The sequence below is a fragment of the Rhinoderma darwinii genome, chromosome 1 (assembly GCF_050947455.1).
Source record: "Rhinoderma darwinii isolate aRhiDar2 chromosome 1, aRhiDar2.hap1, whole genome shotgun sequence".
Taxonomy (NCBI): domain Eukaryota; kingdom Metazoa; phylum Chordata; class Amphibia; order Anura; family Rhinodermatidae; genus Rhinoderma; species Rhinoderma darwinii.
This window is the reverse complement of record NC_134687.1, coordinates 170,083,654-170,095,954: the sequence shown is the minus strand read 5'-3', so window position 1 is coordinate 170,095,954 and position 12,301 is coordinate 170,083,654. Positions and strand designations below refer to the sequence as shown.

The 12,301-nt window shown below is 42.2% G+C and overlaps 1 protein-coding gene across 1 annotated transcript in view; it reads right to left on the bottom strand.

The window, feature by feature from the left end:
- Nucleotides 1–12,301, bottom strand: part of METTL14 (methyltransferase 14, N6-adenosine-methyltransferase non-catalytic subunit) — a 45,937-nt gene that overhangs the window by 10,986 nt on the left and 22,650 nt on the right. Inside the window, exons 5-7 of the mRNA XM_075860585.1 lie at nucleotides 4,783–4,870; nucleotides 4,302–4,392; nucleotides 1,803–1,944 (exon numbers count right to left, since the gene is read on the bottom strand). Of these exons, the coding sequence (XP_075716700.1) occupies nucleotides 1,803–1,944; nucleotides 4,302–4,392; nucleotides 4,783–4,870 (321 nt within the window). The remainder of the gene's footprint in view (nucleotides 1–1,802; nucleotides 1,945–4,301; nucleotides 4,393–4,782; nucleotides 4,871–12,301) is intronic.

Genomic DNA, 12,301 nt, shown 5'->3' with positions numbered 1-12,301 from the left:
CCACAACTGTCGCATTCCTTGTATCAAGCCACTCATGACCCAGAGACAAGGTCAGAAGTGTCTTACCTGGGCTAAGGAGAAACAGGACTGGTCTGTTGCTCAGATGTGCTTAAAAGGGCACTTATAATCTGGTGACAGAGCCTCATCTCATACATAATCTGATCGGCGCTGTAATGTAGATAACAACAGTGGTTTTTATTTTGAAAAACGTTCATTTTTGACCAAGTTATAAACAATTTTAGATTTATGCTAATTAGTTTCTTAATAGACAACTGGGCGTGTTTTTACTTTTTACCAACTGGGCGTTGTACAGAGGAGTGTATGACGCTGACCAATCAGTGACCAATCAGCGTCATACACTTCAAATTGTTCCAGCCCAGCGTGATCCACAGCACAGTGTGATTGTGCAGTGAAAGAAGCCGGGCTGGAACAATGAGAAGTGTATGATGCCGATTAGTCAGCCTCATACACTCCTCTGTACAACGCACAAATGCTAAAAAGTAAAAACATGCCCAGTTGTCTATTAAGAAACTAATTAGCATAAATCTAAAATTGTTTATAACTTGGTAAAAAAATTATAGTTTTTCAAAATAAAAACCACTGCTGATATCTACATTACAGCACCGATCACATTATGTAGGAGACAGGGACCTTATAATCTGGTGATAGAGCCTCTTTAAGTTCTATTTTCAGATGAAAGTAAATTTTGCATTTCATTTGGAAATGAAGGTCCCAGAGCCTGGAGGAAGAGTGGAGAGGCATCAATCCAAGTTGCTTGCTGTCCAGTGTGAAGTTTCCACAGTCTGTGATGATTTGGGGAGCCATGTCGTCTGCTGGTGTTGGTCCACTGTGTTATATCAAGTCCAGAGTCAGTGCAGCGTCTACCAGGAAATTTTAGAGCACTTCATGCTTCTCTCTGGTGACAAGCTTTATGGAGATGCTGATTTCATTTTCCAGCAGGACTTGGCACCTGTCCACACTGCCAAAAGTACCAATACGTGGTTTAATAACCACAGTATCACAGCGCTTGATTGGCCAGCAAACTCGCCTGACCTAAACCCCATAGAGAATCTATGGGGTGCTGTCAAGAGGAAGGTGAGACACCAGACCCAACAATGCAGACGAGCTGAAGGCCGCTATCAAAGCAACATGGGCTTCCATAACACCTCAGCAGTGCCACAGGCTGATCGCCTCCATGCCACTCCGCATTGATGCAGTAATTCATGCAGAAGGAGCTACGAGCAAGTATTGACGGCATATACGGTACATACTTTTCAGTAGGCCAACATTTCTGTATTAAAAATCATTTCTGAAATTGGGCTTATATAATATTATAATTTTCTGAGACACTGAATTTTGGGTTTTCATTAACTGTTAGCTATACTCATCAACAATACAAGAAAAAAATGCTGGAAATAGATCACTCTGTGTGTAATGAATCTATATAATTTATGAGTTTCACTTTTTGAATTGAATTACTGAAATAAATGAATTTTTTGATGATATTCTAATTCATTGAGAAGGACCTGTATATTGTTATGGCCGCAAACAAGGGCTTTTGTAAGTGCAGACAAAGCTGCAGAGAATCCCATACTCCCTGCTGGTACTCCATTTGTTGTATTGTCAGATGGAACAGACATGCTTCAAAATACCAAAAGAAATCACCATCCAGATTTAAAGGCATAGGGAGATTTACATGGCAAAATACACTACAGTTTATGTGCACACGGACACTTGGAATCCCAAAAACGGAAACCTCTGGTGACCACACATGTAGCTAACAGTTTACAGATTATACTTACGTCTTCCCAGGTCCACCACTTTTCATTGGCAGCAATGCCAGTTTCTCTGTAATATTCCTCTAGTGGTGGTTCAAGGAGGATGACATCAAACTCACTCTTCAATTCTCTCAGATCAAACGTCTCAAGGTCGGCTTGTAAGTACCTGTAAAGGAAAACCAGAAAATAATACTGGGAAATTTCTTCAATGTGGCATTTGATAATCCAGAAAGTCTTATAGTTTGTCAGTTTTACCAGCAGAACTACAATATAATGAGGAATTTCAAGACCAGAACCCTGATCAGATGAATACACAATGACATTTTTGTCTTTTTTTTTTGCCCAATACACATGCAGGGTTGACAATTGATCAGGGTTGACTAGGGGTTCTACTCTTTAATGACGATATGTATCGATAACGGTGTCTGAATGACTAAATGGCCAGGATCTGAGATCTCCGTGATCCCATTCTTGGTCACGGTAGCGCGTCTATCATTCAGCAGCTGTGCCCATGTTATCACCAGTATGTAGATGCGGAAAGGTAGACATCCTTATTTGTCAAATCTTTTCATACAATTCTGAATTCTGTTTCTTTCCCTTGCCATTTCCTATAGAAGCTGTAAATCCTTCATTACAAAGTTTTCATTTTTGGGAAACAAACAGAAAAAAATAAAAAGCTGGCTTAGTGGAATCTTTACCAACTAGACAGAAAATGACAACTCAGATTTAACTTACTAGTGATTCGTTTCTTTTTCTTTACATTTTAGTTGGAAATACCCTTTAAGGCCTAGTTCACACAGAGGTTTTTGAGGCAGATTTTGAGTTGCCAGTGTTATCTTTGCACCTTTGTTTCCGTGTTTTTTGCCCGCGGACGTTGAATTTAATGCAGGAACTGCATGCAAAAAACCCTGCAAAAAAACGTTCAAAACAAGCACTTGCCGCTTTTTTTCCCGCAAGTGGCCAAAAGCTGCCTGGGAAAAAAAAAAAAGTGCCTATGGCCCCCCCCCCCCCCCCCGTTAAAGTCAATGGGGGCGATTTGGCCAATTCCGATGAAGCTTCTGCATCAAAATCAGCTCCAAAAAACTGTGTGAACTGACCTAACTCCTTCCCGTCCATACCACCTAAATGGACTGCTCCCTGTCCTGCACACGGACAGCCCGAACCTGTACTGCGAGAGGGAACAGAAATAGGCAGTTCCCTGTCAGTAAAAGCCCTGAACACAGAGATCATATTGAACACTTCTGCATACAGTCAGTCGCTAGGGAAACCCGGGACATCAGTGATGACGTCACCGCAATTCCCTGTGCAGAGGGGACTTAGACTTCATCTGCATTTCTATGTATGCAGATCACTGGTGATTGTGAACTAGTGTGCGGTTACAATTAGATCAGTGTCATCTGTATATGGGGACAGAAGGTAACACATGGATAATTTGTTCTCTTACAAATTAGAAATACACAAATACTGTACAATGTAAAAAAAAAATAACAATAAAATGAGAAAAAACAAACAAAACAAAACCTCAAAAAAAGCAAACCTCCCCGAACACACACACGCAGAAGTTTTAGTCATTCTCCGCGACACAAACGCGTTTTGCATGGATGTCAGGCGCTAAGGCATTAAGAACTTCCTGAATGTACTCCAGTCCTATCTACTTTTGCGCCGTTACTAAAAAAAAATGTTTGTACTTGGATTATTATCATCCAAAAGTTGACATTTTGCTCTGGACATGAAGTCCCAAAACCCCCCGTCAAAGGGTGTTAAATATTTAAATTCGACTAAACAGCTTATGGTTTGTCTGAAAAGGTTTTTCTTTTCTTTCGACTGGTAATAGAATTGTGCAGTCTGAGGACGTCCTAAAATAAAATTAGACAAAGGCAACATCTCCCCTTATTTGTGAGGGTTTCTTCCGGTTAATAGTTAAATGTTGTTTGGCTTCCTATGAATTGGCCCTAGTGTGTGTCTATTACAGGGAAATTAAGTGTTAGTAATGGTGAGCCTCAATAGGGACAGGGACAGATGTTAACGACTATAATCTGTAACAAGCTGCGGAAAACGTTGGAGCTATTCAAGGCTCTGTTCAGACTGCTACGTTTCTATTGCCCATGACAGGCACAATAGTGTAGTCTGCTAAGTTCTACTTCCCGGTAAAAAATAAATAAAAATGATAGGCGATCAAAGGGATCTGTTACAAAACAGATCCATCATGGATCCTTTAAAAATGGTAACCATGATGCCAATGCGAACAGAGCCTAAGGGATAGGGAATAAAATAAAGAAGCAGAAATGAAACTAAAATAAAAGTGCATTCTGACCTGCTGCAACAACATTGTACTGCCACTAGGGAGGGATCAAGAGCCGCCTAACAGCTTGAAAGCAGAATAAAGACAGTAGTAACAGTATGCAAAACCAGGATGACACCCCATGTTAAGACGTGGGATACTCGAGCAGTGACTGATGGGATGAACGTAGATCCTAAAAGTCATCAATTAAGCAGTAAAACATATTTGAGAAACACACTTACATTGGAGGAGTATTGGATATTGATATCAAATCATCTTTCAGTCTGATCAGCTCTCGGAGTTTTGGATATTCCTCAAACCGGTCTGCTAATCCTACACAGAAAATGGAAAAGTTATCAGGTTCTGCAAAACTATCCCTGGAATCCATATGCAGATAATCATGCATTACATGTGACATAGTACAAGATCATAAAGCAATCCCATATGTGTCTGGCTGCCTCTAGACAGGAACTTATTAAAGGGCTAATCCCTTTACGTCTCGCTGATACATTATGGACTTTCCAGGGTCCGGTTATAGAGCCAGGATGAAGCCTATTAATATTACAAACCTTAGAAAGTCATTCAGAGAAATACATGACTGATACACACACAGACTGTTTTAATGTTTGCGGATATAAAGCTCTTGCCTGCAGCCAAAAAGAGCCGGATAAAAGTAAATACTCAAGAAACGACAGCATGCGAATACATCAGAAAACTACATACCAACATCTCGGATAAAGTTCTGAGGTCTGTGGCCCGTGTCCACAAAATGCTGGCAATAGTCGTTGTGAGGATTCAAACTCTGGGTTCCCTGCAAATAGAATGGTCAAAGCACAATAAGTGTAGTTTCATAGTAAAGGGATTCATAGTTCAGTAAGAAATCTAAAGATACTGTATTCTCACAGCCATATGCCTCACATTAACACTTGCTTAATATTAGCTTGGCTATCATGAAAGCATTGGGGCGACGGCATGAGCAACTTTGCATCCACCCCACTGATGATATCACTACATATCAGAAGACTGTTAACACCGAAGGGTTACTTTAAAAAACAAAAACAAATTTGATGTTATTTTTTGTATAATTAAATGTTAGACAATTTTCAAATATACCTTCTGTATTAATTCCTCTTGGTTTTCAAGATCTCTGCTTGTTGTTATTCAGTAGGAACATTCATTGTTTATTTCCAGTGGGTACCGTTCTGTCCATGGTCATGTGATGGACACACAGGTACCGGGATCGTTACAGTATGTGTATAGGTGCTGTGTCTTGTAATGAGCCGTGCACCTGTGTGTCCATCACATGACCATCGACAGAATTGTACCCACTGGAAATAAACAATGAATGTTCCTACTGAATAACAACAAGCAGAGATCTTGAAAACCATAAAGAATGAATACAGTGAAAATATTGGAAAATTGTATAACTTTTAATTATACAAAAAAAACATTAGAGGGTATGTTCACACGCAAACACAAAATACGTCTGAAATTACGGGGCTGTTTTCAGGTGAAACCAGCTCCTAAATTTCAGACGTTTTTGCAAGTACTCACGTTTTTCGTGGCATCCATTACGGACGTAATTGGAGCTGGTTTTCATTGGAGTCAATGAAAAACGGCTCCAAAAACGTCCCAAGAAGTGTCCTGCACTTCTTTGACGCGGGCGTAATTTTACGCGCCGTCTTTTGACAGCAATGCGTAAAATGACAGCTCGTCTGCACAGAACATCGTAAGACCCATTGCAAGCAATGGGCAGATGTGTCCCGACGTATTTGAGCCGTCTTTTCAGGCGTAATTCGAGGCATAAAACGCCTGAATTACGTCTGAAAATAGGTCGTGTGCACATACCCTAAGGCTTCGCTCACATGTGAGTCAGGGCTCCGTTCCGTCGCTTTCCATCAGAACGGAGCCCTTTACTGCCACAAACTCCGTAGGTTTCCGTTTCCATCACCATTGATTTCAATGGTGACGGATCCATGCATAGTAAGTTCCTACATTAAAACTGTAAACAATTTACAATATTCCACGGTTAGCATATGCATACAGGGTCGAGTAAATCCGTTTTTGAGCTACTTTATGCTTTTTTCTCTAAGTTGCAAAGAGCATCTCTCACTCTGGAGGACCTATACTGTATTACAAAGACAACCCATTGATATCAAGGAGCTCTGTGTAATGCTTAATTTCCCCTGTGGTGGCGATACATAGAAATGACACACTTCCTGTCAGGTTTTCCCACAGATTAGTGTTGATCGCTGGGGCTCCCAGCAGGGATATACTTTGTGGACAGCTTATTGTAAAATGATTTGTCTAATAAGTAGGCATTGCCCAAAGCGGAGGACCCCTTTAAGCTAGATACAGCGCATTGTGGAACACAGAGGACCGCTAAACAGTATTATGCTGACATAGGTGCAGCTAAACGGCAGTCTGTTTCCAAGAGCAACCAGCAGAATTTTGAAAGCAGCTTTGTATATGAATAAATAAAATGACAAAATAACTCTAAAAGAAAACTGCAAAGTTATTCAAATGTTGAACTGTAAAATGTTGTTGGAAGGGGATTCAACTTTAGGTGCCTTTAATAGGAAATACAGATGTTCAACCTAGAGTCACAATTCCGATTTTAATGCATCAAAACAAATAGGATTACAGGCTCCTAATGGAAGGCACTGTATGTCTTCTGCTACGATCCATTGCACGATTGACTTCACAGGCCAAAATAACTGCTGAATACACTGGAGGTCGTTTCTAAATCCTAGTAGAGTAGAACAACAATGGTGACGTCCATTTGTCTGAAGAGACAAGTTTTACTCTGACTGAGCATCAAAAAAATCAATTACATGTTCAGTATAACAAAAAAAAGATAAAACTTCGTCAAAAGGGGCTTTTTAAAAAATGTTTACAGCAACACAATAAAAAAAAAAATATTGGTGGGGATCAGATTGCTGAAAGCCCCAATGATCCAAGAGCAGGGGTGCCCAGTCCTTGTTCCCGAAGAAGAGGCCATACTTTTTTCATAACTTCCATTCACTTTAATGGAGAGGGACCACACATGCACCCCTATCCTCATGTTCAATGGTGATGGAGCGGTCAGACACCCACCCGTCACACTTTTTAGGCATATCTAGTTTATAATTGGCAAAGACCTTTCATATGACTAGATAACAAATATGGCAAATAGCATGGGACAAATACGCTTTGTGCTGGAACACGACAGGAAACAAATAGGGGTTGACATACACGTCTTGGCAAATAAATTCAACAGACCATTGTTCTTTGGTCATGGAAAACTCAGAAGGTCCAGATTAAAGAAAAGTTTCAGCTTTAGGTAGAAATGGGCGACAAAATATTATGTTGTCAAACATTTTGGTGAGGATCATGGTCATCAGTTTGTGACATATTGACAATTTTCAACTAAAAGGCGTCTCTAGAACCCTATTGCACCCTTTTTCAAACAACTTATTTGGTGCAAACAAGTCGAAAAGGTTTTTAACAATTCTCTAGGGGGTGGATATTTTAGATTTTTTCAGTGATGGCCTAGAGTAATCAAGTTGAGTGTAGCTCAGTATTGTATATGACGTGACATGACAGACCAATCAGCTTTCAGCATATAGAGGTAACTGCTAACTTATACATTCTAAGGCATTAGGCGATGTTCCAAAAACTTACCGATAGGGAATTTAGCTTGTGAGCCCCGATGGGGACAGTAAAAGAGGACCTCTGTACAGCGCTGCGGAATATGTTGGCGCTATATAAGTAACAGAAATAAACACCTGCATCGGACCAACAGAACCCATTGACTTTAATAGGTTCTATTGGCTTCCGAAGGGGTGACCGTGGTTTTACTGAAAAAACATTGCAGCAAGCTGCACTATTGTTTCCGGTAATTTCGGCAGCCAGATCTGCAACGGAGGCCCCTAACGGAGATGTGAACAGAGCCTTAGGGCCTGTTCACATCAGCGTCAGGGTTCCATCTGACCTTTCCATGAGAGGAAACCATCAACGGAAAGGCAAACAGAAACCATAGCTTTCTGTTTGCATTACTATTGATTTCAATGGTAATGCTTCCGTTGCTAATGGTTTCCGTTTGCCTCCGTTCCGTATGGTTTTCGTTTTTGGGCGGAAACAATAGCGCAGTCGAATACACCCTAATTCGGAAAAATCTAAAACTCGTCAGTGTTTCATCAGGGAAAAACTGACGATTTTACATGTTAGTTCAGTCAGGATTGTGTCCTAGTACGTTCAGGGTGTCCGTTTTTCCTGTCTGTGTAGCATCAGTGATCATCAGTCTTTCATGCCAGTGAAAAACGGACGCTGCTCTGGCAATACATTCTACTTTCTTTTCAGCATCTGCAAGCAACCCATCAGTGAAAAACTGACAGCACTTTTTTTTTTTTTTTTTATCTATTTTCCACAGCGGACATACCAGCAGAAAAACCGCACCACAATTTGGTGTGGTTTTTTGGCTGGAGCTCCATGCGGCGTCCAGGGCGGACACGCTGTGTGCTTTATCGCAGCGTATCCGCCCTGTGTGAACATACCCCAACAGTCTTGGGCAGAGTCGGAGCCCTTAATAAATATTCCTGAGTTGCAGCCATGATACAGGTGCAATTTAGAAGCACCATATTGCCAGCTAATTAAAAAAAAATTACATTGAATATTATTTAAAAATGTTTTTCTTTTTACATGAAGTCTAAAAAAATAAAAAAGCTCAGATGCGTCACCCTGGTTGTGTGAATCAGGATGAACTGAGAAGAAACGGGTTTAAACACACGAAAGCCTCATGCACACGAACGCAGTGGTGTGCACGGGCCGTGATTTGCGGCTCGGACGGCCGCGGTGTGTCACAAATCATGGGCCGTGCACATTGCCGTGTGCATTCATTTCAACAAGCTTGGTCCGCAAAATGTGGCCGTAATATGACATGTTCTATATTTTTGCGGTCCAGGCTCCCGAGCAATGCACGGACCGTGGAAACCACGGTCGTGTGCATGGGCCCATTGAAATGAACGGGGCCGAAATTCACTCGCAGATTTGCGGGTGAATTGCGGCCGCAAAAATACGTTCGTGTGCATGGGGCCTTACAATCCACTCTTCACCGGTATTCTAGATAATACATAATGTAAAGATAGGAGGATGTGAACGCATTATATGTACAGATATAGAACGTCGCTAAAGGGGACACAATTTCTCCTACATAGGGAAACATTGAGGTCACGTATGAGTGAGCGGGACTAAAAGTCGCCGTGTTGCCCTAGCCTTAATGTTAACATAATAAATAACAGTTCTGACTACGGTTGTATTGAAACAGTGCACTGACCGGCACGCTTGGTAATACAGGAGTAACAGTGTCTTTAAAATGCGATGGCGTCACAAGATGAATGACCAGGAAGACTCGTGTGAAGAAATATCTGGCTTGGTTCTGCTGCTGATTACATGTCCAAAGTAAAGTAATGGCTTGAGACAAGTCAGTAGGCTAATTGACTTTTCCATTTGTGAAACGTGAAACCATTCAACGGAATATATTACTAACCTTTCCACATTAGCGTGAACCTTTGATTTTATGCCGTTCGTTCGACGGCCCCTTTGTCATTTTATGTGACGGCTATTTCCCTGGGCGCTCGGAGAAATCACTGGCAAGCAGATTTTCACAAGTAACGCTTACACAATGTTTTGTGCATTCCATTCACACGGCTTTTATTTATAGAACTTTTTAAGTTCTCTCTCTGGAAAACCAAACCACAGACGTCTCAAACAGATACTGAAGTATTGAAAAATGTTATATAAATATTACACATATTCCACTTATTACCACTGGAGGGCTGCAAAACCCAAAACCCCTATTCTGTAGCAGCTCAACATACGACTGCTGCACACCAGGGGTCCCTCCCCGGTCACTAGATCAGAGAGACTCCAAGTTCCTGACAGGTCACACAACAGGAAACGGACAGTGTCATATAACATGAAGTGGAGTAGGACTGTGCTGGTAAATTCAGAACCCGAGAGAGGGGCAGGGATGCAGACAGGACGACCACCAGGACACAACAGAATGTGACGCTACAATCCTCAACATTGAAATTTCAACAACAAGGGCAAGCCGTAAGGTTATGCAAATCGAGGATGTAGCAAGTGTCGCAAAGATCTGCAAAAATTACCACATTTTCAAGCACCTATCTCCAATCTGTGGCATGTCGGAGGGGCACTAAAGTCAGATTGAAAGCAAAGTGTTTTTTTATCCACATGAAACCTCAAAAATCGGATCAGGTGTTGTGGGATGATTGAACAGGAGGCATCGCACATCGACGTGCCAGTTGTCACCACTTGTCGCAAACCGAGAGGGACTGAATCCTTGAACTGATACACCTTGGTTTATCACTCCGGCAGATCGCTTAGCGCTTCGGCTGAGATGTCAGCACTATTCAACATTGCACGTCCCAGAGTTTAAGAGAACAACAGACGGTAATGACCGCAAGAGGTGCGTGGTGGCGAACCTCTGCACGAACGGATCATCTGATTGGAAGAGTGGCGGGTAGCGATTCATTCTGTACTTTAAGTGAAATTGTATGTCACATCCCAGGTCTAGGGTGGCAACCAGTGTCGACACAAACCATCAGAAGGCGTTTGCACGACATTGGGCTACGAGCCAGACGTCTAGCTATATTGACCACACGCCACTGCTCTCAAAGGCTATCATGGTGCACAGCAAGACGGCAATGGAGGCTGGAATGCTCTGGAGGTTATGCTCTTCAGTGAGAAGTCCTGCTTTTTTGATAACCGGAGATTAGTCTGGAGACCATGTGGGCAATGCCATGAAGAGTCCTTTACAAGGGAATGTCAAACCGGTCCTACTCCCGGGATTATGGTGTGGGGAGGCATAATGTACGGTAGCCGGACCCCTCTAGTCTTCATATTAGGTACATTAACAGCTCGACATTACATTGATTTGGTTGTGTAACCAGTGGGTATGGCCATTTCTCCAAAGTGTCCCAGAAGCCATTTTTCAACAGGCCAACGCCAGGCCGCATGTTGCTCGTGCTGTGAGCATCCTGCAAGGCCTAGACGTGCTACCATGGCCTGCAGCATCTCCGGACTGGTCTCCCATCGAGCACATCTGGGGCGTCATTGGTCGGCAATTGTAAAGGCAGCTGCCAGCAGCCAATCTTGATGATCTGCGTGCGCGAGTGCATTCAGTGTGGCATAATATTCCTCAGAAAACCATTAATAACCTCAATAATAGCATGCCAAGGCGTGTAAGTGCTTGTATTTCCATACTGAATAAATCAAGATGTTTGGAATATTTGGTTTCCATTTTTGTTATTTGCATATCATGAACATGTCTATCGATCCTGTGATTTCCTGTGTGTAGTGACTAATAAAATACATACGATTAAAAGGAACGATATTGTCTGGACTGAATGTCTAATCTAAAATATAACCAAATATACCATAGATTTGGTTCCATCTATGTTAATTGTTGTATGCATGCAGTACATGTGTATATTGGGTCGCTGTCCTTCCCCAGCTATAGAACAACTCCCAGCATGCTCTATTCAAGCTTCTGCTATAGGACACGCTAGGAGTGGAGGCTCCATGGTTGCAGTGGAACCCAAGCTTTCCTGAGTAACCAACCAGCTTTAGCTCCCCTTCTACTTTGGAACAACAGCTCCCAGCATGCCATGTTTAAGCCTCCGCTATAGGACATGCTGGGAGTGGTGGTTTCATGGTTGCAGTGGAGCCCCAGCTTTCCAGAGTAACCACTCACATTTTCCTCCTAGCTGCCGTAATGGAAACAACTCACCAGACCACTGCTTCACACATAGTTTACATGCAGAATATTTGTTATAAGCAGAAAAAAGCAGGGGAGGTAAAGTTTAGTGGTTACGTTAGAAAGCTGGAGATCCACTGCAACAGTGAAACCACCACTCCCAGCATGACAGAACAGAGACTTGCAGAGGATATGTTGGGAGCTGGAGTGCCAGTCACATGGGGATTTAAAGGTGAGGAATTATTCTGGAAAGCTTTGGCTCTACTGCAACTATAAAACCACTACTCCCAGCATGTCCTGTAGCAAATGCTTGGACAGGCGATGCTGGGAGTTGTTGTTTCATTGTAGAGGGGGAGGTAAAGCTGAGTGGTTACTCTGTAAAGACGAGCAGTTACTTGGGAAAGCTGGGGCTTTCGTGAAACCACCACTCCCAGCAAGTCCTATAGCAGAGGCTTGAACAGGGCATGCTGGGAGCTGTTGTTC